This window comes from Sphaerodactylus townsendi, linkage group LG02, assembly GCF_021028975.2.
Source record: "Sphaerodactylus townsendi isolate TG3544 linkage group LG02, MPM_Stown_v2.3, whole genome shotgun sequence".
Taxonomy (NCBI): Eukaryota; Metazoa; Chordata; class Lepidosauria; order Squamata; family Sphaerodactylidae; genus Sphaerodactylus; species Sphaerodactylus townsendi.
Window position 1 is genome coordinate 45,813,912 of NC_059426.1, and position 27,122 is coordinate 45,841,033.

The 27,122-nt window shown below is 40.4% G+C and overlaps 1 protein-coding gene across 1 annotated transcript in view; it reads left to right on the forward strand.

Annotated features, from left to right (window-relative positions):
* GTDC1 (glycosyltransferase like domain containing 1) overlaps window positions 1-27,122 on the forward strand; it is a 250,026-nt gene that overhangs the window by 77,158 nt on the left and 145,746 nt on the right. The window contains 1 exon segment of the mRNA XM_048485685.1: window positions 3,110-3,320. Within this exon segment, the coding sequence (XP_048341642.1) occupies window positions 3,142-3,320 (179 nt within the window). The 5' untranslated portion in view covers window positions 3,110-3,141.

Here is a 27,122-nt window from a genome sequence, read left to right on the forward strand (position 1 = left end):
AGAGGAAGTACACTGTAATGAGAAAGCTGCAGTGTTCTTTTCATATTTGTTGTTTTCCCCTGAAATGACTAAAATACCTGAAATGATTTAAACCTAATTGAGCATTGCCTTCCATCTGATAGGTTAAATGTTCTCAGACCATTTATCATTGGTGGCTTTTCGAGAGCTCTTAAGAGTACATCGTGAATATTTACCTTGGCTGGGTCGAGGGAAATAAAAATAAAGCAAGGGTAATAGAAGATATTGTGGGACTGTAACAAAAGTAAAATCACAGGGCTGATATGATTTATGTATTTTCATCCCACCCCCCCTTTGTGGTTAATATATTGTTTTATTCATTTATATGGATTGTTTTTTTTAAAAAAATAATGACTTTATAGGACTAGAAAAATAAAAGACTAACTGGTGTATGTTTATATTGCTCTTGAGGCTGGTCTGGGATAGGGAAATGGGTTTCAGTCCAACTCTGCCACCAGCCATGGATGGGACCCAAAGAATACAGAGCTAATTCCGAGTTGCAAGGAAGGGGGAAAGGTAGTTGTTTTTGAGTTTCCTAAATCAGCACCCTCCTGTGCAGCTTTGCAAACGGCTTTTGAAATTGAGATCTCCTAAAGCAGCTTGTCTGCAATTGGAAGGGACAATTTAGCCACAAATCTCTCTGGGCATGCCTACATTCATGGTCACAAGTGAAATAGTTCTTTAGATCTGGACCTATAGCCTTTGAATGTGGATGCAGACCCTAAGTTTTTTAAGGAAGCAAATAAATAACTTTTAATTTCTTATAATTTCTAATGACAGTGGTGTAGAGCGTAGGCAGCAAGCCACGTTGAACTGTGTCTAGTGAGCTTCTGCCTCATTGCCTCCCATGTACTCTTTAATGATCCAGGAATGATCAGGAACCTTGCTTTCATCCCCATCTAAAAGACTGTAACCCTGAGCCACACAGCACTCCATTTTCACCATGGTGACGGGAACTTCGATTTAGTGCTGACTGAAGGGGTTCTTTTTGGCTTTATGAGACTCAATCATTGAGTTTTTGAAACCTTTAATTTTTTTCCCTGTGCCCTCCACTCCTTATAACAACGATGACATTTTGCAGTCTGTTTTATAACTCAGCATACATTTTTTTCCCTGACAGTTTCATGCCATTCTTGTGGCAAGATAGTATAGTGTTGTACTATTAAGATTTTTGGTTATATTAATCAAATAAGTAAGAATTAGGATGGGGGATGGATGTTTGGTTTTATGCCATAATGCAGAAAGGAATAGACCAACTAAGTAAGTAGATTTTCTGAATGTGTTCTGTTAAATAGAATGCTTTAACCATAGGTTCCTAATACAAAATACGATACTGAAAAAGCACTGCACAACATAAGTTATGTGTGTGTATTGACAGTGTGGTGTAGTGGTTAAGGTTGTTGGACTAGTATCTGGTAGACCCAAGTTCGAATCCTCTCCCATTCCATGGAAAGGGGCTGGATGTCTTTGGGCCAATTACACATTCTTGGCCTGACCTACCTTGCGCTGTTATTGTCAGGGTCAGTTTCAGTTTCATTTTCCCCTTCTCGTAATCCCTTTGTAAGTTTCATTTCCCCTTGTGCGTTTCACTTCCCCAAGGTTCCCGCCACTAGGGGGACCGCCCACTACACACCTCATATATACTGGGACTGAGGGCAAGAACCCTTAGTTCCAGCACCCTGTGTCTAGGGCGACACACATCAATAAAGTTCGTTTCCTTTTTCATAAAGTCGACTTCATTTGAGTGTGTTCAGCCTCACATTTGTGAAGATAAAGCAGAAGAGAGAAGAGTGATGTAAGCCACTCTAGCTAGCATTATTCGAGAGAAAAATGGGGTAAAATGAACTAAATAAGTAAATAAATAAATATGCTGTCCCCTTGCATGTTGCACAGTGTTTCCCAAGTAGTATTTCACTGTTTGTGAACCATGCTGTGTGGTTGGATAGTGACCTCATCCATTGAGGCATCCATATTGTTGTGATCGAGTAACAGTGGAAAAAGTGCCTTGTATCAAGCAGTTTCTCGTGCCATTCTTTTAGAAACAAAACCAGCGTTCTGGTATAGCTGCTATGTGGCAAATGCGATGAAGTGGGTGCTCTGACTTGTGATCCTTACTTGGTGAATTTAAAGGAGAAATATGTACGTTGAGCAAGAACATAAACTAGGCCATCATGTTCTTTTAAAAGACACATGTTGCCAGGAAAAAAAATGACTGTAAGCGTATAGGAATCTTTTGCTATTTACCACCGCAAGATAAAGACTGCTTCTGAGCAACTGTCACGGATTATTCTCTTTTTGTTTGGGGGCCATTCCATTGTTTACGTTGGTTTTGTATGTCAGCTGCCCTGTGGCTCAGAGTGTGAACAGCCTCCTTAAAGTCTACAATATTGTTCTCTTCCAGACGCTTTGGTGTATTAATGCATTTCTGCATTTCCTCTAGGTGCTGAAAATGTCACTTAGTGATGCTCCAGGCCTCCCGTAGCTTTCAGTGCTGATGCCCTAGGGGCAGACAACTCAGCCTAGGTTTCTGTAGGCTGCCCCCAGTCACATTTCTTCTAAGTCATCTCTCTATATTGCCTTCAGTACAAAAGATTATTTTGGCTGAGCTATTTTTTGAAATGGTGTCCGCTCTTGTGTACTCTCAAATTCTAAAGTTTATAATCACATTCTATTTATTGTAAATGAACTATATTTTATAGACAGGGCACCTGCTATTTTTTTTAAAGACATAGTATTTGTAGTTTTTAAAGTTTAGTGTGTGCTTTTGGGAAATGTTTAGGGGAAGTTAAATTCTAAGCATTTTCAATGTACACGCGTGTATGACCGAATTGTTAATTGCAACCTACATTTTAATGGAATGTGACTTTGATTAATAGATACTCTCCTTTTTCCATGCCTGCAATTTTAATTAGTCTTTTTTAAGTTAAACTTATTAATGAAACAAAAAGATTGAATTCCTTTAAAAATGAACTCGCTGGCTGAGCTCGGTAATGTGGTTCCGCTTTTATCATGATCCTATATGACACATGTAAAATGAAATAATTACAAAGTCGGCTTTATTAATAATACAACGGTTTTATGTGTTTTTTAGATTCCTGGACAGCTTGGGAAACTTATACGAGAATGAGCGTTCTACTGATTGAAGCTTTTTATGGAGGCTCTCACAAGCAGCTAGTAGATCTTCTTCGAGAGGAGATAGAGGATTGTGTTCTCTTTACTCTCCCTGCAAAGAAATGGCATTGGAAGGCTAGGACAGCAGCTCTCTATTTCATGCAAACTGTACCAGCTAGTTCTGATTACAGGTAAGGAGAGCTCATTATGATCCTTGTAATGGTTATACTTGAGAGCCAGTCTGGTTATAATGGGATATGGCAGGTTCCAGTTCAGATCTGTACTGACTACTCACTCTTGCACAGCCTAAACTATGTCATGGGGCTACTGGAGGAACACAGAACACAGTACGCTTGCTCGATCAATTCATTCAATACTCTGGCATTGATTTGATGTCAACTGGGGAGGAGGATGTTAGCTGACAGAGAGAGATTCTGTGCTTTGCATTTACGAGGCTCAGTTTCAGTCTCTGATATCTCCCCATCAAAGAACGTCTAGTAGACGAGAGACCTGAGAGAAGAGATGGCCAATTCCTGTCATTTGAAGAATCACTCTGTTCTCCAGACAGTAGTTCAAGGGCCTGAACCATAATTTACTATATAAAATATCACTTATAATTGATCAAACTCCGTAATAAATCAGTAAAGACTTTTCACTGATAGAGCATCTCGTTGTGGGTGCAGCATTGCACACCATTATATAGATTTAGGGCCAAACTACACATTACAATTTTTAATGAGTTAGGTCCAGGTTCCCTGGATGTGACTTCCCTTCCGGCAGATACGTAGCATGTTTGGGGTAAGGCATGTCAAAAGTTAGCAGCGGTCTGATTCAGCTCGGGGCTCCGGTGTATAGGAAAGAGGGGTCCCTGCCTCCCATAGGCTGAAATGCTCATGGAGAGGAGTTATTTGCCCCAAACAACAAACCAGTAAATGTCTACATAAGTGATTTAGATTATTGAATAAAAAGACTCAGGCAATATTCTTTTCCTTTAAATTTGTGTGTACAATCAATGACTCAGAAAACATTTAGAACATGATCGTATTGTCCATGTAATTATTGTACTTGTGGGATTTAAAGAGAGGAATCTTGGTACAGTATTGCCTACTCCTTTCCCTCTGGTTGGATTAACTGCACTATCAATTTTGTTTTGCTCAAATTTTAGGAGCTGAGTCTGGATGGGACCTGCTGGGCTGCTACCCCATCCTCTTATCTGACATCATGAATGGATGTTGGGGAGAGGGCAAAGCTGTAATTAGTAAAGTGTTGTGTACAGGCTTTGCTGCAAGCTGTCATCAATAGTCCATGTAGTCAGTATGTCAAAAGAAATACATCAGCATATTTACATCTTACTACAGTACAGCCTATTGCACTAACAAATACAATGAGCTCTAGAAAATGGTTGGTAGATTAACTGCGCCCACTGAGGGAGCCAGCTTCTCTTGCCTTTCCTCTCCATTGGCCTTCAATGATAAAGAAAGCTTTCTTAAAAGTTTTCCCCCACACAGTTAGGCTTGTTCTGCACAGGCCAACACCAACGCCCCAGGAAAGGTAAAACCACCGTCCGTGGGGTGCTGTTTGCACAGCTGCCACCTCTGAAGCGAGGTGGCTCCATGGTATTTCCCCCCAACCAACGGGGAAACATGTTTTTCCCCAGAAAAAGTGTTGCTTTGCCGGTGCCACTTTTCGGTGCCTCCTGTGGTTCCCCCACTTACCTCCTCTCCCTGTGGAGCTCCACAGGGAAAGGAGGTAATGGCAGAACCATGAAATGGAGGCGCCTCCATGCGGAAGTGCCTCCACAGGCTGGGGCCACTCATGGCCCCGGCCCCACACCAGCTTCAGAAATGCTGGTGTGGAACCACTGCAGAGGCCCGTGCATAACAGGTCTTAGAGATACAGGCTCCCCTAAATTTGCAGATGGGCTCTTTCAGCTCCATGCAGTTTGACAGAGTTTGTCCTGCGTTTCCAGGCAGGAAATTCTTCACAGTTCATCACAAGGACCTAATCCTGGTAGGAAGAAGCATTCTTTCGGGGGAGGAGGCGAATATGGCTTCCTCTTACACCTTTTCCCCTTTACAAGGCTCACCACTTCCAGGGAGAAGCACACTGAGTGGGGAGGAGCAGAGTATTGCTTCCTATAGCAAGGGCTGCTGGGTAGTGTAGTCCTGGTCCCTCCAGTATGAGCTGGAATCTGGGACTTCTCAGATGGCTGAGGACTATGTTTCCCAGCAGCCCTTACTTTTTCTGGTTAATTGTCGGAAATATTCTGTTCAATTATATAGTATGATTGGCTGTAATAAAGACATTCCAACTATGGAGGTGCAATTCCCATTGTGCAGGCCTTTCCCATTTTATCCTCCCTTCATCCTTGAAAGGCTAATCTGGGACATAGTGATTTGTGTGTGATGATTCATTTATTTGTTCGATTTGTAGGCCACTCTTCCTGAACTTCTCCGACTCAGAGCGACTCACTTCATACAATTAATGGCTTGATGTAGATTGGGTCTCCTCCAGTTTAAGTCCAGTGCTTCCTTTGTGGCACCCTACTGGCTCTATCACTGTCACATGCAGCTCATGAAACAGTTTAGCAAAACAGAAAAGTTGCCTCTTAGTTACTGGAAAACTCCATCTGGCTATAGACTGTCTCAGATAAAGATGTTAATAGGGTCAGTTTGAGGTGCAGTGTTTGAGAAAATTGTATGCTTCCGCACTAGAATATAGTTCTGATGAATATGAGAATTGTCATTCATTTTTACACACTGCCTTTGTCGAAACCATTATTTTATGCATTATTGAACATAATACTTTGATACAAGAGTATTTGTAGTTCATTGAATGACTGTCATCAAACTTTCAAATGGATGGGGGGGGGGGGAGCAGGACCAGGTAGGCACTAGGACCCAGACAGAGCATTTTACAACAAAGATTGTACCAACATCTTTTTGTGAGACAGAGTACAACAAATAGTCATAGTTTTCAATCGTGAGTTTATTTGGTTTTCTTATTTAGGAGGAGAGATTTTGAAGTCAAAACCATCAAAGGATGAACTTTCACAGTTATATTCTTGCACTATGACTTAAAGAGAAATCCAGTTCAAATAAGAGATAAGATGAATTAAACGTATGCTTGGGATAATGGTAACATGAGTTGGACAAGCCTGCTTTTTTTGAGACCAGAACTTCCTACACAATCTATGAACAGAAGGAGTTGTGTGAATGCTCACTTAAACTTTGCTTTGCTTCCATGCTGCCTTGTTTTGTGTGTTTTGATTTACTATAATGCAAACTTGTAGAATTGGCTGCTTTTACAGTATTTAGAATACAAACCTTAAAATAATTATTTTCTCTCTGGCTGCGCTTCTTCTAATTCTCTATAAGCTGCCAGTCGGAAACAAATACATACATAAAATTCTGTTTTGCCTGAGGTATTGTGTGGGTTTTACATTGGCCGACTTCGAAACAATCCTATTTTGTAGGAGTATGTATGACAAACTATTATGTAAATTTTTTCTACATCACAACCACATCCTCCAACACATTTCAATGTTATCTCAGCTCCTTCAAGGTCAGCAGCCCAAGCTGTCCAGTGCTAACTGTATTAAGCTAATCAGACATAACTCATAGGCATACACCTCATTAGTTTAACGTACAGTTACATTGACCTGAGATAACTTAATTCTAATTTGTCAAATAACTTACATTTTAAGAGAAAAGTACTGGAAGCACTTAAAAACTGATTTGAAGTTAGCAAACTTACAATCTGTCATGTACTTATGTGCAATATAACCTTCACACGTCAAATAAATCTACACTAACCGAATGTGGAGTAATGAAGAGGTCACAGCGCTTTCTTTCCTATTGGCATTTGATTGTGGAGGAAAAATATTTAACCAGCTGACATAGGTACAGGCTTAATGAGAAATAACAACAATGACAATAGGAAGAAAGCAATAGTAGCTATCCAAAGTTAAAATATGAAGTCTCCATTGGTTTCAGTCAAAGAATCAAGACCTATCATGGATTTTCCAAGCTGTGTGGCCGTTGTCCTATCGTTTTTGCTCCTAACATTTCATCTGCATCTGTACCTGGCATCTTCAGACTCATGTCATAGTAAGATGTGTTTATCTCTGGGGCATAAGTCTTAACAAAAACATGCCTCTGAAGGTGCCAGCCATAGATATCAGCAAAATGTTAAGAAAAAAAAAACTCCCAGACTACAACCACTCTGCCCAGAAAATGTACAACAGCGACGACAGCCTTGATCAGTACAACTAGACCTATGCTTGTTCTTTTCATACTGAAACAAGTGGTTTTTCCAAGAGTGAACCGTTGAAGGACCTACACCCATTATTGATAGTTGTAGCAGTTATAAAGGACTGGTAACAAAGGGAACAAAAGTGGCAGTACACTTTATGATCAACATGGGGGACTGCAGAATATGGTGGACTTAAGTTACATTTTCTTACTACTCCTTGTAGGTAGATTTACCTTATGATCAGAGAAGTTGCTTTGATTATCCCCCTTGCCCCTATTCAACTTTTGTCAGAAATAAGGAAAGAGGCAAGTGGAAGAGCTGATTTTTCTGGCATCCATGATGCTTGGCGAGTCCATGTGATCGCATGAGATTTTGCTGAGATTAATCAATAATTTGTCAGCAGAAGAATGTAAGATTTTCAGCTGACGGGACATAAATTGCAGTACGGAATGTGTGTTTTGTGGTCCCTTAAACTTTATTTAAGTGGGGGTATTACAGTAAGTGAAACACCCATCTATAGTCATTAAAAGGTTTTTGAAAGAAGGAAGAGCTTTATAGGCTGGAGTAATGTTGAAAAATAGATAGCACAGTTTCTTTTAATATACAGCCATATGTCTTGATTATTTGAAAATAAGCTAAACCTATGAATAATATAGAAATAAAATAAATACAAGACACTTTAAGAGGATAAACTATGCTAATTAAAAATCATAAATGTAGGAATACTGAATCATAACACACGATTTCATTACATTTTAGTATCGGCAGTGTAAATACCAATATACATAAAGGGAGGTGCGTGAAATGCATTTTAACCAAAACAAAACAATTCCCAAGATTCTCTACAAACCTAAAATGTAAGGAGTAAAGAGACTGGAGGTGGAAAAGGGAAAACTGCAAAGCTTTTGTTGCCTTATAAGAATAGACTTGTGAAATAATTAGCGAAACTTTCATACATCTGAGCTGGTTGGAAATACAAACTACAGCTCCAATTAGTAACTGTTTGTTGGTCAGAATATTATTTTTGCTTTTGCTCAGTGTTTTGCAGAATATATATCTTTTCATCTGGGTGTCAACTCAGAGTCTTCAAAATCAGGTAAAGAAGGGAGTCTCATCAGCATGCAGTCTTCTGGCCACAGGAGTAACGTAATTAGATATCAAGAAGCTAGCAAAATCCCATGAACACAGTTAAACAGATTTATCTCATCAGGTCTTAACACAAACAAGATGAATATTTTAAAGGAATTAACCTTAAGCTTACTTTAAATGATGCCACACATCCTTAAATGAAGACCCTGTGTTTTGGGAGAATGTAAACTATTAATCATGCGGTAAGTTGCTGTGGTTTTCATGTAACATCTTAATTTCAATTCATAGTTTTTTGGAAGTGATGATAACTTCTCCATGGTTATATTCCATGTTGCTTCTGTAATACAGGAATGTAGAAGTCACATGAGGGAATCACGTGAGGGAAGTAAGATTTATCATCTCATGTTTCTTGCAGCCCAATCCAGAGCTGTCATGCAGGCAGGGACAGTGCCTCTCTGATGCCACCCCAACCCCCTCAGTCCAAAGGGCTTTCCAATGATGCAGGAAGCCCAAGAAGTTTTTTTAAAAAAACCCCTACCTTTAACTCCCCCATAGGGGGAAGTGGAGTTACACTGCAAAAATCACGGCGTTTGTCCGAAACCCCCCCTCCCCTGTGCAAGGAGGTTAAACTGGCAGTGGAAGCCAACTAAGGTTGACTCCACCACCACCACCCCTGGAACACCCCCACCACACCAACACAGTTTGGGGCAACAGGGAAGTTCTAGTGGAGAACTGGACGCTGTGGCCAGGCATCCCAGGACTCTGCAGCGGCCGGGTGCCAGTATAAGTGCCCCGGAGAGGGCACTTCTGTCAGCAAAAGCCCTCGCCCCATCCAGAAGGGGATTCCTCCACCCCCGGATTGGGCTGTTAAACTCCACTACTACTCTAGTCTCTGCTGTTGGTGTGATTCTGGACATATTATTGTGGCCTCCTGGATTTCTGCTTCCATACATAACTGAAACGGCAAATGGACTTGTCCCATTGCAAAATCAATTAAGCATCTATATTAGTACATCTCTGCACTTGATGTGAAATCCAGGTAACAGCTGCAGTTTGCCAGGACAACCAATAACCAAAGAACATCCTCTATTACTGTTAATGGTTTGCATTGCTATGTTGAGAATAATACCTTGATCAAACACTTTAGGGCAGTGTGAAATTTACAGTTTGGGGAAAGGGACCCTGTGACTGCTGTCTGTCTCTTGTCTTTATGTTCTTTTGGGGTATAACTCATACATCGTACAGGGACAGTACATGTAATCAAGACCCTGCATTTCTTAGGATTCATGGTCACAAGTACAGTGCTTCGTACATTCATTTCTACACCAGTTATCTGGAATGTGCATAGAGACTGGGATGAATCCAGAAAGTATGATCTTGCTTCTCCCACATATACTCGCTGTCCCCAGACAGTAATTTGTGAAGTCAATCTGCCTTTACAGCAAATTTATCCTGATTTGCACAGATCTCCAGGCATTTCCGAGCTTAGCTCTGTGAACAGTATATACACATATACACAGAACAAATGCAAGAATTAAACCTTTAAAATGAAATGTGTAGAGCAGGTTATGAAAGCAAAAATGTAAAGAAACTTGTCACTTTTAAACTGTAAAGCTACCATCTGCCAACGTATTTATTAACAGCAAATCTGATTAATGCAAAGTGAATTTTTTAAGACCGTATTGATGTCTTTATGAATAATTTTTAGGTAGTCCAGTGAGTTGTTCCATTTCCACCCACCCTCCATTTTAGCCCTTTGTTGTTTGAGAATCGCCTCAGGTTACTAGGCCTGCCTATTGATTTTAAACATATAGTGCTAGGAGATTATCTGTTTTTGTGGCATTGAGTGTGAGGCAAAATGGACCACATATTTCTTATTACATTGCTATTCTAATATATTATTACTGTAATTGCAGTCTGTTGGGTACAGTCATTCCATGGTGACATTGTCAGCTCTCACATATCCCCGGAGTATTTCAGGATAGTATGTTTGCATTGCCTCCTAATGACTGCCATTTTCCTTCTCCTATTGGGAAGTCGTAGAATGGCTTTGTACACCAATACTATAGTCATAGCCACTAGCTATGTCTAATTGCTCTTAACTGTTCCATCTGTTTTCCAGGTATAGTCATCTCTAGTTCTTTATCCAGTAGTTATGGCTCACATTTTATTAAACCATCTCTCTGAAGAAATCTGTAGTCTCTTTCTACAGCACTTTGCTGTGGATTAACACAAAATGAATGTTTAAGGTCATATTGAATATTTTGGTGAGTAATTTTGGTAGCTGCAGTTGGTAGTTATTTTTTCTCATTCTACAACAGCCTTTTAAAGGAAATGGCCTTTTAAAAAAAAAAAGAAAGAAAGAAAGAAAGGCCTTTGATAATTATTTGGGTTTTATTGTTGTTTTAGCGAGGCACAGTAAGTGACCAATGGTCGTTCTGCATGTTCTCCTTCAGTGGGGCTCCAATCATCCAGGCTGCCTAGTGGTGTTGAAGACATGTCTATGAAAATTTTGTAAGGGCTGCTGGATGAAAAAGGGTTGGACCTCTTCAGTTTGAATAATTCTGTTGTGCGGGACAGTTTTTATTGCCATAGCTCCAAAACTTTCTAAACATAACTATTCCAAAAAATAAAAAAGCAAGAAAAGTTTTCCAATGTATGAACATGGAGGAGGAGAGGTCTTCTAAGAAATCCGGAGGGTCTTCTGAGGTCCTGAAAAAGAAGGAAAAATCCTTTCTGGGTTTGGGTGTGAATCCTTCAGGGGTGCTTCAAATCTACCAAAAGAGGATAACCAGGAATCTCCCAGGCCCCCACAATTTCCATGGACCTCATTCAGGGCTCTGAGGGCACACTGGTAGCCTTTGCATAGCCCAGGACCAGCACCCAGCTGGATAGGCTTCAGAAAACACCAGCTGCAGTGAACCCTCGACCATTGGGCTCAGAGGGTGATGAGGACATAGCTTTGGAGAGTTTTCTGGTTGGTAGAGGTGTGGGAGATGGCACCATGCAGTAGGACATGGCCCAACTATTCTGCTGCCATTTTAGGGCTTGTTTTTCCTCATTTTTACTGCCCAAAAACTGTGACTGTCGGAGTGAATCTGACTTGAAATATACTGAGTTCAGTGTGTGCTGAAAGCAGAGAATACTCAGAAGGAAACTAGGAGTTTATTTAATGGTCAAAGCTGAAGGTGGAAAAGTAGTGGGACTTTCCATAGGTGACAAGGGAAGGGAATACATCTTTTGGGTTTAGAAGAATTCCTAATCCAGTTAGTACTGGAATTAGACACACAGGTGGATTCCCAGTCTGATATACAAGTATTCTGCTAAAGTTAGGAGAGATTTGTGTGAAGTGGGTAGCTAACAAGTGTCGAGGCTGTATGTGTACTGTGTGAAAGGGTACCAGTCTGTTAGAACCCAAAGTCATTCTGAATCCATTAGCAAGTAATATCTAACTGAACCATCTTGAAGTAAAAACTGAACCACCTTAAAGTTAAGAATCTCTCAGAACATCTAAGCAACTGAAGAAATGTATAAAGCTTGATTAAGAACTGTGCCTGTGCCAAAAACTGATATTCGTATATCATTATCTCTTGCCTGATTTCCATCCATTTGAAAAATCTCTTGATCTCATCTAGTTTGTTCAGTAAATTTTACTTTTGTTTTTTGAGCTTGCCTCAGTTTTCTGGTCCCTTGAAAAGGGGATTTGCCAAAGGGGGGGGGGTGCTCCCTTCACCTTTCTGGAGTTCTTCAGGCTGAGCAGATGAGCTTTAAATATCTCATATGCTACCTTCAAAAACAACCCAGTCGTAGAAATGGTGGGAAAGCCTACCTAGTACAGTTCAGAGGCTACCTGAGCCTTCCACAAATAGTTGCTTGGGTAACACTGAAAGGATCTTTTGTGTGCTTGAGTAATATGGCATGTTATAATGAACATAGGCATGAATCATTCAGATGTGTGCATCTGCATGGCTACTTCCCATACTACCGACAACAACTGTATTAAATTTTTCAGCACATTTGGCACTGTGTGGTATATCTCTGTAGATTTGCAGTATGTTGTTAAGCTGAAAAAAGAAAAACTTTAAGCACAATTGAAAGCAGCCTAGAGAGACATTTAAGAATGTTGGTGAAAGTGCCCTTCAGGAAGGGCTCAATATGAGACCCTCGTAAGTGGGCTTTGAAGAGAAATATTTCAAAAAAGAGCTAGTATTACAGCCAGTGATTTAATTTGTTTTAAAAGCTGCTAAGAGTTTGGGCACAGTCCTTTCTTACATCTTTTTGAGAAATTGAATGTTTCTTCATTTTGTTTTCTTCTTCAAACTGAAGATTTGCAAAATTGTGGTGCAAACAATATTTTGCATATGAATGTTATTTCATTGGTCTGCTTATGAACTGGAAAATACCAAGTGGCATGCTTGTGCTCCCACCTCCCCCCCGCTCTTAAATCTTTGTTATTTTTTTAAAAAAAATGAGCAAACCAGACCTAAGCTCCATATCTGAAATTTGCCTTGGGTCTTAGTATCATGTTAGATATTTCAACAAAATAATCCATGTTCCAACGGCACACCTCAGTGCTGTCTTAGTAGTTTGGTGGCTTTTACAGCCATCAGGGTTTTTTCTCTTATAGCTCCATCAGTTAAAATAATGGCTTTTTTTCCTGTGTAAAAGTGTAATAAGCATACCATTTGTCTTTTAAAATACAATTGTCAAATTTTAAGGGGTAAATATATTTTGAGTATTTACCCTGAAGGTCTTTAAGGTCAGAATCTGTTAGAAATAATACTGTTTATTCATACGAACAGGTACCTGAGGGGCAGTGTAAAATGTAATACATTATGTGTTTTTTTATTTTTTGAAAATATGTTAGGAGGGCTATTAAAAGCATACAGTTGCATATACTTGAAATTCTACTGTAATATTTAATCCCTTCCGTATGCATGTGTTTGCTTGCAGTTGTATCTTTTTTCTGTACACTTCTATATGAGGATTATAATTCTAAATTACCTCCTTTATCATCTATTTATTTTAAAAATTCATAGGTCCTTCTTTTCCCCAGATAACTGGCTCAAGGTAAATAACAGTAATAAAATCACCACAGTGTAACATGTTTGAGAATAACACAAATTATAACAAGCAGAAAATCTTAATAATAAAATCTGACAGAGATGCCAGTCTTTCAGGTCACCCCATAAAAAGTTTCTTCTAAAAAGCTTTGTTTTTGAAGCACCCCCCCCAACCCCCCCCCACACCCGTAGTTGAGATGTGGAATCTTACTTCCGCAGAGTGGTGGTTCCACAACTTCAGAGTGGCTTCAGAAAAAACCCACGAACAGGCAGCAGCAGAAATGTACTTTCATGGTGATTGGAAGAACTAAAAGGAGTTGCTATGCCGAACAAAGCTGCCACATGAGCTCATACTGGGAGAGATGGTCTTTCAGGTATGCAGGCACCAAGTCATGAAAACAGTTAAAGATAAACATTAGCTCTCCATATTGGACTTGGAAACCAATGGGCAGCTAATGCAAATACTGCTGAATAGAATAATTTGATCTTTGCTGTCCAACCTGATAGTAAATGGGCTATCTCATTTTACACCTGCTGAGGTTTTCACATCATCATCAAGGGCATCCCACATATAGTCTGGTACGATAGTCAAGCCATGGGGTTGTTGTTACATGGGTCATTGTGGCCATTGTCAGTCTCTTAATAGGAAACAGTTTACAGACCAAATGTAGCTGGTAAAATGGACTTTTGACCACTGCAGAATCTGTTTATCAGGGATGCCCAAGTTCTTCATCGTGTCTGTCAAAAGGATGAACAGTATCTAAAGTAGAGAGTAGCACCCCCTCCAAAACAGATGTCTTATTGAACAGCATTATTTCTCTTTGTCAGGATTGAATTTCAGTCAATTCTCTTTTAGCCACTTGCATCCAACCAATCAAAAATGATTCACTCCACCTCAGACTTACACTCCCATACTGATACCTGATCTCAAATGCTCCAGCAGTAGCAAGTGACTTATCAAAGGAAGCTTATATGTCCACGAGGACCAATAGGGAGGGAGTTCCCTTATCTAGCTGTAAACTAAGATCGGCAACAAAGCTATCTCTGGCTCAGCCCTGAAAGCAGATTGAAAAGGGTCAAGGGCAGATGTTGTCCAGCTATTTCTGTAACCTGTTCATCAGCCATCACCTGTTCTTTTCCCACAAAATTAGAAACTGGCCTGCAGTTAGCTGGTACTTGAGCATCCAATACAGGCTTTTTTTTTCAATATAGATCTTATCACTGCTTTATTGAGCACTTTAGGGGAAATTTTCTCAACCAGCAATCAATTTGTAACCTTCCATAATACTGTATGTAGTGACTGCTGTAAACTATGGTGGTGGGCAAAAGGCCCAATGATAGGTAGCAGCTCTCTCAGAGTAAAGAACTTTGGTAACATCTCTCAGAGAGATTAGACCAAAATGATCCATGAAAAAGTATCAGCTGGAGCAAATGCAGGAGCTATTGATAAATCAGCATCCAGGTTATATCAGATCTGAGAGGTTTTACCAACTGAAAATTATGCTAAAATGTCACAACTAAAGGCCACATTCCAGTTTCTCTGTGAGGAAATCTGAATCACCTAAATGAGCTGGATCATATTCAGCAAGTGCAACAGTAGCAGAGAAAAATGCTTCTTTACTGCTACCTCCCCTACCTCATAGGTTTCCAGGTGAGCTCTATAACATATAGTTTGCATGCTCTGAGCATAAATATAACTATTCTACAATGAGTGATGCATAGCCATGCTTCATGGAAACTATATTAACAACCATATGATCTGCAGGGCAGGATATGCTGTGCATGTGGGGTTCGAGCCAAATGTGTCCTCCTACACTTGGGAGGAGCCAACCCAGGTTTCTCAACAATTTTGGGGGTAGTGAGTGCTAGGCACATTATCAGTTGGATAGTTGGAGATGCTTGTTTGGCCAGAACTGAGCCCCTCTTTGGTCAGTTAAATTCCTTACAGCTGTTTTCTCTCTCTTTTTCTCTCATTTTTTTCTCCTCTTTGTGAAGTATATTCTGTTACTGTTGATTCCTGAGACTTTTCTGGTGTTGCACCACCATTATGGAATGGCCTTCCTGAGAACATGTAGAGAGCTCTGCAGCTAACATTTCTCAAGGCATGCAAGTCTGCCTTCTTTAAACAAACCTCTGCTTGATGTTGTATTGGCTTGAAGCTGTTCCTGGGCTGTTTATTTTGTAGGGAAGTGTTTGTTGTTGTTACTTTAATTGAATGTGTTGATTTTATTGTGTTATTTTTGGTTTCATGGAGTCCCTTAGTCATTCTTAGCTCTTAGTTAGCTGCCTTGGGTCATTTAGGAAAGGTGGGATAAAAGAACTACATGCTAGAAGAATGCAGAATTCTATTCAGCATTTAGAAATCAGAAATGCTGAAATTTTCTTAATATAATGGAAATATAATCCAGAAATATGTAGGATTAACATGTTCCTTTTACAAGCAAATTTAAGCACTGGAATCACTTGAATGAGGGGGAAATGACCTCAGTTTATTACTTATGTCTTATTGGTGCCATATTCTTTTTAATTTTTTTTCCAGATTGCTGAATGTTGTATCTGAACTATGATGCTTCTGTAGTGCACACAACCTTGGGATTGGGTACATAAATGTGACCTGAGTGGATGCCTCCAGAATGCCTTGCCAGGATAATGTGATAACTGTACCTCTGCTAATCCTGGTTTGGTTATCTGTGTGATAAAGCAGCGGTCTTATTAAATTTATAACAAAATCTCCTGGAAATAAGGAACAGAGGAACAAGAATAAAATCTTAGAATAGGATAGGAAATTGGAATGCCAACAGATATTCATTACCAACAGATACCCAGCAGAACCTTGAATGGAAGAGACTGTCAGGACTGGAGCTGGTTTGCAGCGAATTGTGCACAAGGCTCTGGGAAATTTGCACAGCTGGTATCCGTGCAGTGTACTACAAAAGCAGGAATGTAAACAGACTTCAGTGATCCTTGGTTTTAATTTATTTTTCTTTAAGTTAAGGGCCTCAAAGGCCATCTGTGAAGATTCTGTAGGTTAGTATATACCAGTCCAACATTTGCCATGCGGCATTTTCTAAACCAGTTGTTTTCTCAATGCTTTCTCCTGCCCTCTCATATATGTATCCACTGGCAGCAGAGGCGTTCCTCCCATTGGGCAAAGTGGGCAGTTGCCCAGGGCGCCACCTTGTGGGGAGGGGCGCAAAAACTGTAGGTTTGTTTGTGGGATTTTTTTTATTTTCAGCGTTTTTCCGTTTCTGGCCTGCAGAGGGCACATTTTTAAGGCTAGCAGCACCACAATTTCCGGGATTTTTCAGGAGACTCTCCTGATGAAATTACCCAGGTTTGGTGAGGTTTGGTTTAGGGAGTCCAAAGTTATGGACTCCCAAAGGGAGTGCCCCATCCCCCATTGTTTCCAATGGGAGCTAATAGGAGATGGGGCTACACCTTTGAGGGTCCATAACTTTGGACCCCCTGAACCAAACTTCACCAAACCTGGGTGGTATCATCAGTAGGGTCTCACGAAGATACTCTGAAATTTTGGTGCTACTATCTTAATAATTGCACCCCTGACAGCAGGCACTCTCTAAATTTCCCCAGATTTTCCTTTTAAATCCACCCCCTTCCTACCAATGGTTGTTTTCTTTCTTTTGTTCTCTCAATGCCTAATAAAGGTTGTTATTATTATTATTAAATCCACCCCCTTCGGCATGGATTTAAAGGGAGAATCTGAGGTCCCCAGTTTAAACATTGAAAGTGATGCTGTTTCAGGGTGGGGGATAATCCACCCCAAAGCAGCATCACTTTCAATGTTGTTTATTTTATTTATTTATTTATTTATTTATTAGACTTGTATACCGCCCAACCCCCAATCTTCCTTTAAGGTGGATTTAAAAGGAGAATCTGGGCTCCCTAGTTTAAACACCATTGAAAATAATGCTGTTTGGGGTTGGATTCCAGCATCACTTGTTTAAACTAGGGAGCCCAGATTCTCTTTTTAAATGCAGCTTAAAGGGAGAATCTGGGGTCCCCAGTTTAAATAACACTGAAAGTGATGCTGTTTCCCCCAATTGGGGGGACTAGATATAACACCATAAAATGTTTTCATAGCAGTAATAAAACATTTTGAAAGCATTTTGAAAATGTTTTCAAAAAAATATTTCTGCTGTATGGCATGGCCCATTGCTGTGATTAAATTTGTGAGTTGGGGCATGTTCTATAATGTGATGGTGACTTTGAAACATGGTGGAAAAAAAATCATTGTTTGGTCACGGTGGGAGAGGGTGGCCGCCCATGGGGGGGCATCAAACTCAGGTTTTGCCCATGGCTCCAGTTTTCCTAGGTACGCCACTGGCTGGCAGTACTGACACTTACTAGTTGATCCACTTTCAGGCTTGAGGCTGTGATATTCAAAGAGACCTACTACCTAACTATACTCTTAAATAATGTGATTGATTCCCTCAGATCGCTCATGGCTATAAAACAACATTTACCAGGTTTTGGGTTCAGACCCAAAAGTGGGCCCCAAAGCTTTTGGAAGTATGTCCCAGGTCTTCCTTCCCTAATGACTTCTCCTACCTTTTGAATTTATTTATTTCTTTTTTCCTTCTTGCCAACTTCTCACAGTTGGATCTCCTTTCTATAAGGCAATAATAAAGGAAATAAAATTTATCTATCTGGCAAGTTCCGACTTTATGGTAGTAACTGGAAGAAAGGCTGGATGGAGAGTGGGTGGGAGCTGTTTAGTGCATAAGGAAAAACTGAGGAGGAAAAAAAAGATGCATTTGGGTTGTCTTGGTGCAGTTCCTCAAACAGTCCAGTCTCTTGGTCAAAGGCTGGAATACAACCTCCATTTGCAAAGGCTGCGTACTTCAGAATTCAGCTAGTTTGAGGGCAGCCCCACCCCTTGTGCAACGCTTGTTGGTTTTTCAAAAGCGTCTGGTTGCCTGCTGTCGAAATGGAATACTGGACTAGATCTGTGTCAAGAAGAGGAAGAAGAAGAAGAGTTTGGATTTATACCCCCCCTTTCTCTCCTGCAGGAGACTCAAAGGGGCTGACAATCTCCTTGCCCTTCCCCCCTCACAACAAACACCCTGTGAGGTAGGTGGGGCTGAGAGAGCTCTGAGAAGCTGTGACTAGCCCAAGGTCACCCAGCTGGCGTGTGTGGGAGTGAGTGCACAGGCTAATCTGAGTTCCCCAGATAAGCCTCCACAGCTCAGGCGGCAGAGCGGAGAATCAAACCCAGTTCCTCCAGATTAGATACCCGAGCTCTTAACCTCCCACGCCACTGCTGCTCCTGGGAAGCAAAAAACCCTTAAACTGGCCCTGCATAGATCACCATACTAAATATATTTGGCCTTGTGGGTCACCATACTAAAAAGATTGGGAACCATTGCTCTAAAATATTTCCATGTCAGCTCTGGCGCTTGCCTGAAAAGTGAGTAGCGTTGTTGCTCACTGTCGTCTTCTGACCCAGGCAGACTTGCCGTAGTCCTCTTCAAGATTGCTACTGCCAGTCTGTTCAACTCTCCAGTCCTCTGCTGCGTGTAGCCTTACAGCTCCCAGTCCCTGATGATGACTCTCCTTCATTTTGACTGGCTTAATTTTGACCTGTTTCCTATTCTGTAATCTCAGTTTTCTGTGCTGAATCCATACTGGGGCCTGGTCCTGATACTGTAAAAACACAATTCTGATTCAGCCAGTACTGCTGTAACGTGCTAGAAGTGTTCCTGAAGATGGTCGCACTGTAGGAAATTGCACCGTAGCACTGTTATTGTTCTATAAGAAATAAAGTGATAATAGCAGGACACATTCCAGATCCCAGCCCAGTGGGGATATTTTTTCACTCCAGCTGCTACATACCTATCTGTCTCTGCTGTATCAGTGTGTTGTTGTTCTAACACCAATCATGGCATAAGAAAACCTACAGCACATGATATCGCCATCAACGGAGCGAGGAACAGAAATGGAAAAACGGATGAGTACAAACACTGAGCAAAGTAGTAATTGAAAGACATCTTGGTTTTTTTAAAAAAAATAAGTTTACAATCAAAACACTCACTACAAAATGGAAAAGGTCTGGTGGTTGTGATTGGCGGAGGAGTTGCTTGAGGGGTGCGGTCTCAAGGATGAGAGAGGAGGAGAACAGAAGGTTGAGGCAACTCAAACACTCTCTTCTCTTGCTCCTTGCTTCACCGTCATCGCTGTCCTGCATGTTTGTGATAGGATTTCTTTGTGGCATCCCATAAAATGTGCGTAAAATACAGACTTTGCCTTCTGTTTCCCTATGGTTCCATTGAGTTCTGGCAGGAATCTCTCCCTTCCCCAGTCCTTTTCCTTCTGAAGAGTTGTAGGAATCCCAAGTTTGGTAGCTGGTAGTAAATTTACAAAATCCAAGTAACGTTTATGCGGACATTTCTAATGTACACAGGCTTGTCTTGCAGCAGTTATTATTTTCTGTTTGGTAAATTTTGGAATTTCTGTGTTCATGAATCTGGATATCTTTTTTTCTGTACCCACAAGAAGAGGAACAAGGGCTCTTCACCCCCGCCTTCTTAGCTTGGATTGCTACACTACGGCAGTCCAGTGAATGAATCATGTCTACTGCATGTAAGGAGGAGAAATGAAAATTTGCCCTTTGGGATGTGAACCTCAAGCTGTTTTTCTCTATCTGTATTTCATTGATTTTAAACATTTTAACGGAAAAAAACTGTAAGTGTAATCTTCTACATATAGCTTTGAGTCAGTTTTGCCCTTTGGTGCTGTGGTAACCAGAGACGAAGTACTATTGAAAAAATCACGCTTTGTGGCCGGTCATACCTGCCGCCTCCCCATGAAGTCACATTTGAATTATGGCAACCCTGGTAGGGTTTTCAAGGCAAGAGGCATTCAGAGGTGGTTTGCCATTGCCTGCCTTGGTGCCATGCTCTTGGTATTCCTCGGACTTCTCCCATGCAAATACTTGTCAGGGATGACTCAGCTCTGAGATCTGCCTTCCTTCTGAGATCAGGCTAGCCTGGGCTATTCATGTCAGGGCCAGCTGTACCTGCCTCATTAAAAATAATTAAGAAGCTGATGAGAGTTCCGTAATAATGTAAAAGGGTTCTTTGTTCTTCACCTTCGTCTTGAAGTTGCTCCTGTATTGTTTTCTAGCACCCCAGTGGCAATGAGTTGCATTGATTTAAATATAAACATATATTTTAGGCACACTGTAATTAGCAATGTAAGAATTGAGCCCCCTCCCTTCCCTCCCCTCCCTTGCATGCCACCCCTCATCCCTCACTCCCTCCCTTCCTCCCTTTCCTTCCCTTGCATAGTACCCTCCCCCTCCCTCCAATAGGGTGGGTGGGCCATGTTCAGATGCCGGGCCCCTCCCTTGCATGCCACCCCTCACTCCTTCCCCTCCTCTCCTCACTTCCCTTGTATGGCACCCTCCCCCTCCCTCTGCTAGGGTGGGTGGGCAATGTTCAGATGCTGGGACCCCTCCCCCTCCCTCTCCTCCCTTGCAATGCCACCCCTAACTCCCTCCCCTCCCCTGTGACAGTCCAGTGAATCTCATTCTGTACATACTATTTCTGTAATTCTGTGGTATGATTATGTATTTTATATTGTTCTGCTCCATAAGTATATATGTGAATGTGTGTATGCAAGCATTTTCCTACACACACATGCACACATAGATAGATAGATACAGAATGATCGTGCATATATCCTCCCTCATCACATACTCATTGAATGTAGGCGTTTGGAGGAATGCTTTCCATTTCTGACAATTTCTCCCCTGTGCTCGAGTGTCTGAGATTATTTATACCTATAAATAGTTTTCGGCTATTTTGTATTCTTGCTGTTTTGCAAAAAAATAAAAAAAAACTTCATGTGATATATTTGACCACAGCTGTGCATTTAGATGTCTCCACTGAGCTGTCCACTTAAGATAGCTAAGCCTACGGCTGTATTTGCCCATCTGGCTGAGGGAGGTGAAGAATCAAGGCTGGCTGTGTTCTAGGAGAATGAGGAAATCAGCCTTGGGGAAGGGCAGGCAGGCCACTTCTCTATGTTTCTGCCAGAAGAAATTGCTTTGAAGGAAGGCAGTTATCATTTGTGCTCAGGTTTACATGGGTGCCAGAGTTAGGGAAGGCTGCTGATCTCATGGACGTGAACACGAATCCTCTAACCGCCTTGGTTTTTGCAGCTCACATTTGGAGAATGTTGGCCTTTCTGGTACTGTGTGCTGGGAGGTCAGTTTGTACAGTATACAGTCACTTGTTTTCTTACCCACTCATTTCTGTGCAGTTGGTCTCAGGAAAAGACAAGCTGCATTTTAATTTGCAAAGTAATTCCGTAAAGTATGGCCAGATGTTGAATATTGGGTAGTTTGGAGAACAAGTACTTTTAGTGTAGGCATTTTGAGTACCTTTGCCATTCGCAAATAATGAAGGTGTCTGGACATTATGTGAATAAAATCTTCGACTTAAGGAATAATGGCTAATGTGTTTTGGACTATACAATCCTACCTCTCCCCCTCACCCTGTATGCTAGCTAGAGGTTTAAATTTAAATGTCTTTGTTGGTGTAATATCTTCAATTGTGTCTTTCAAAAATGCTAAACAAATTTCTGAAGTTTTGACTTTTAATTTTAAACCATTGTGTTTCTGTGTAATAGTTTGGATGTTGAGGAATTTGGTGCAGACTGGAAAACGGGCACTCATAACACTTGGTACCTATTTCTTTACTCAGATTAACTCTCTGGTTATAGAACTTAGCTTTGCTCTAATTCTGAGAATTACCCACCATTCACTGGGTCACCAGTACCAGCCTATGATCAGACTGCTCCAGTTCATGCCTTAATATTGTTTGGAATTGGTCTGTTAGAAAGCTTTTCCCCTTTCTTCCAGCTGATTACAGTAGAAGACAACAGACAGAAATTGAGAAGCTGGAAAACTCTCATTTGAAACCTTGGTAAAAATTGCTTGTATAGTGAAGTGAGCAAAAGCCAAGGTAAGAAAGACAGTATTAGGTTCTAGTAATGGATATTATGGTCTCCTTTATGTCTTGGGAGCTGTTAAAACATGGCTCCTTCCTTCTCCATAAAGAGTTTCAAAGGGAAAGAGGAAGGTTAGAAGATACTGCACAATAGAAGCAATGCCATTTAAAAAAGGATGGTTCAAAATTGAAATTTTATTTTGACATTGGATCCTTGCATGCTAAAAGTTTTGGAAGAGGTATGCTGAAATATAGTTGTAGGATTGGTTGGTGTGGCTGTTGTCTTGTGGGGTTCCAGCAAAGACCATATTGTATGCTGCCATACCTGTGTCTATAGTAAGCTGCAAAAACTTCAGCTGGAAGAAAATGTACGTCTGTTTTTTTACCGCTATAGCTACTCGTGGTTCTCTGGAGTTATAATATACATACAAACCATAACATACCATTTGAATCTCATTAAAAGTGCCGTATGTTTAAATGAGGTTAGAGGAAATTTCCCAGTATTGGAATAATAATTTATATTGCTAGTGAAGTTACTCACTGGGCTGTTTGCCTATGGAAAAAAAATAAAAGAGATCAGAGAGGAGATGCTACGTGACCTAGGACTAAGCCAGCATATTAATGGTCAGATGTTACAGGGTTTAGTTCAAAGAAATCTTGAATCACAATTATGTACTAGATGGATATTGAGCTTTTAAAAAAAGAAGATAGCTCATTTGATTGATGGTGTTTTTCGGTACTTGTGACATTTAAATGGATTTAGGGTTTGGGTTGTTATAATAGCTTGTTTTATTCAAGCTAGCTAAAGAATGTGATGCTTTGTATACATTTTTTTCATGTAAAGGGAAGGGGAAAGTGCCTTCTAAGCTACACAGTTGCGCTTAGCACCTTTTCAAGAACAAATCGCTACAGTGAACTTTAAATGGGCAGCATAGGGTTCCTAAATATAAGGGCAGAAGCACACAGTGGGGAAGTAGTTGAGCTGCCACTGAAAAACACAGGAAAGCAATAGTACCACATTATGTGGCAAGAAAGGGAACTAGAGGACAAAATCCTGGAGATCAGTGGAATTAGGAAAATCCTGTGATCTGTTTTCATATGATGTTTTGAGGTGGAGTCATGATGGTGTGAGCGAGGTTAGAGGGGAGTCTTGGTAGCTCTCACTAGTCCTGTTGATACTGTAGAAACCTTTTTGCATTATCTCCATTTCCTGTTTAGAGAAGAAGAAGAGTTTTATATCCCCCTTTTCTCTGCTGTAAGGAGATTCAAAGGGATTACGATCTCCTTTCCCTCCCCCCCCCAACAACAAACACCATGTGAGGTGGGTGGGGCTGAGAGAGTTCCGAAGAAGTGCCAAAGGGAGGCATTAGGGGAAAAAAACCCTCATGGAACATTACAGGGAGCTCTAGGGTTATCTCTTTATACTGATATGGGCCCAGAGTCTATTTCCTGCAATGGATCCTGGGCCCTCTGGTAGTTCAGGGGTTTTGGCAGCAGTCCGCACATACTGGTCTTTGACTCTGACCCTGAGATATTAAGCCAGATTTTTTTAAGCACAATGGTTTAAATATGATGGTGTGCCAACTCATTCTGGACTCCTACCTGTCCTTGAATATTTACTATACTGAGTGACATAGCTCTGTATGCCAGGGATATCTTACCTAGGGAAGGGTAGTATTAATTCTTCTTGTACATCACGGTATTATCTCAGTTAAAACAATAATAGAGGAAAGTTGGAGGAGCACATTATAGGAAACCTTTACAATAAAACCCAGGAAATTTCCCTAACAGATATATTAATATTACTGGTTCAAAATGATTTCCTGTCATGGACTATTTTTATCTTTTCCTGCGCTCTGACGTGGCACTCTTAACGTTTTTTGAGAGCCATACTTTAATCAGATTAAGCTCAAGGAAGCCGATAGCTGTCTGTGTGGCACATGTCTTCTGCTCCTGTTTCTTATTTAGTTAAAAGACAGTTGAAGCTAAAGTTCTTTAAAACCACACTTTCACAAATTATCTGAGTGCCGCTTATGTTGTATAGCTTTTGATTTCAGTCCTGGTGATTCTTGACATATATGGGAAGAACACATTATTGTAAATTAAAAGTCTTGTATGAAATTTGTTTCTCGGAGAACTGTGGAACGAAATGTCTCTTATTCATAAATCAATATTTTGATTTCAGACAATACTGATGATTCTTAGCAGCAAAAGTTGAAAAAATCAGGAAGTGATTGGATAAATTCTTGTGTAATATACCCTTTCGTGCAAAACACAGTCCATTGTCTGAAGTATTTTCCTCTGAAATATTGTGTACACACACACACACACACACACACACACACACACTCATAAAGCTACCCTCTGTTTCTCAAAATAAAATCCTAGTTGACCAATGCAGTAAAGTGTTAGCTGATTGCCATTTGTAGTGTGAATTGCAAGAAATGGAGGGAGAATCTTAGAGAACTTCCATAATTTCGCTTCAGATGCTCTCTGGTTTTTGGTATGGCTGTATGGTGAATGCTCCCAATTCATATGAATCAGCGGCTTCCAGTCAAATATAACTTTATTATGGTTATCAGTTTCTGCCCCTCTATAGAAAATTTATTTCCACATAGAAAAAATTGCATCAGCAAAGCACCTCTGATATGGTTTGTTGAAGTAAAGGAGACTTAAGTATGGAACATCTTGATGTCTTTGCCATCTTAGTATGATTAGTATACAGTACAACTCCACATTCAGATGCTATGAGCAATTATGCTATGCATACTTCAACGTTTTCTGAACATTTCTACCTTTCTTTTGCTTGAACAAAGTTGATGTCGGGATTACAATATTGGCTGAACGTTAGGTTCTGTGAATTAGAACACTTGACTAATTTTGAAATGTTAATGGTGTTACTAAAGCAATATTGTTGTAGCAAAATGACATTTGGTACACATATGGATTTGGATCATGCAGTGCCATTACTACAGTGTAGCAACATTGAATGCTGGCAGCATATCAGTACCGATGGTGGAGGGAAGGAAGGCAATTTCTACTGATTTCCCCTTCCACTGCAGAACCCAACTTTGCTCTCACACTGTTCCTGATCTCCACTGATCCTTAGGAGCAGACCCCTAGAAGCAGGAAGGTACTACTGCCCAGGTCTCACTCTGCTGACTGTCCTTATAGTTCATGATATCTTAATTACCAGTTGCTGGAAACATTTGGAAGCATGGCACTATGTCCTGAGTTTCAAACTAAAGTCTTCCCCTACCAAATAGTTCCCAGCTCTCTTATGGAAAGTAAACTGAGCCACGGATGAAATGGAATATTATAATCTATGGACTTTCCCCTTTACACATTAAAACAGCGATTACTTTATGGCGGGGGTGGGGGGGAGGGACTTTCCATTGGAATCTTGAAATATATCTGCATATACAGAATGCAAAGTGACATTCACTAGTAAGGTAAGCATTTTTTTGTGACGGTTTTAATTTTTTTTTTTACAACAGCTAAGTTTTTGTACTTTCTCCAATTTCAATACTTCTAATTGGGCCCACTGTAATGACATTTCTGTAATAATTACTTGTCCAACAGCTTTTATTGATCACATTTGATTAAAACACAGAGCATTTTCCTCAGGAAAAAAAAGAATTAGGCAATCAAAGCAATTTGCTTTAATTTTGTCTTAATTTAAGTATAATAAAAGTAGGAAATCTAATGTCATCGGAGCCCATTTATGGCCTATGAAATAATTGCATTGATAGCACAGCACGGTGCCAAAATCTCAGAATTGCAGGGAAAGTTTACAGAAGTCTGATTCTGTATTTTAAATGCATTGTTTTAATTTTCCTAAAATGTAATGATTTGCTTTTAAAAGACGCTTGCCTTTTAAAATGTAATTGCCCATCTCTGGTTCAGAATCCCTATAAATGAATTCAACAGGGCATCGCTAAAGTTTTTGTTATGAGGGCTGTTGTTGTTACAACAGGAAACCTGACATGTGCTGTAGTCATAAGCACATTTAGAAGGGAGTAAGTTCCCTGGAACTCAGTGACACTTTCTTCTGAGCGACCATGCCCAGGACTGCACTGGCAAAATGGTCTTATCTAGTTTAACTAAAACCTGTACATTACTTGGTAGTAGTTTCTTTTGCACATGGCTCTCGGAGCTCCTTGAAGCTCAAATAATACAATCATGCAAATCATTCTCACGCTGTTGGAGTGCCGTGGCTTCTTTGAGAAGCAGTATGTGTGGCTGGTGGGCCAGCCACATGAAAGGAGCAGTTTTAAAGACCAGATGAGCTAAAGCTGGGCTAAGTTAGGCTTATGTGTGAGCTTCAAAGGTTACAGAATAGCATCGTTATTTAAAATAAAAACTGGGTTTATTAATAACACCTGAACCAAGTTATTACTTAGGGAGGAAGCAGAGAGATACATGTTTCTGAACGCATTCCACACTTAACACAAAGGGAGCAAAGATTATCTTAAACTTGGATATGTACATTGTGTTAGATGTTTTGTATGTTCCCTGGCAGAGATGGAAACAAGCAACCATCTTTCTGTTCCTTGTTCTGTACATTTTGCAGTATGCGAAACCCGTTCAACATACAGTAAATTTTACTGTGAAT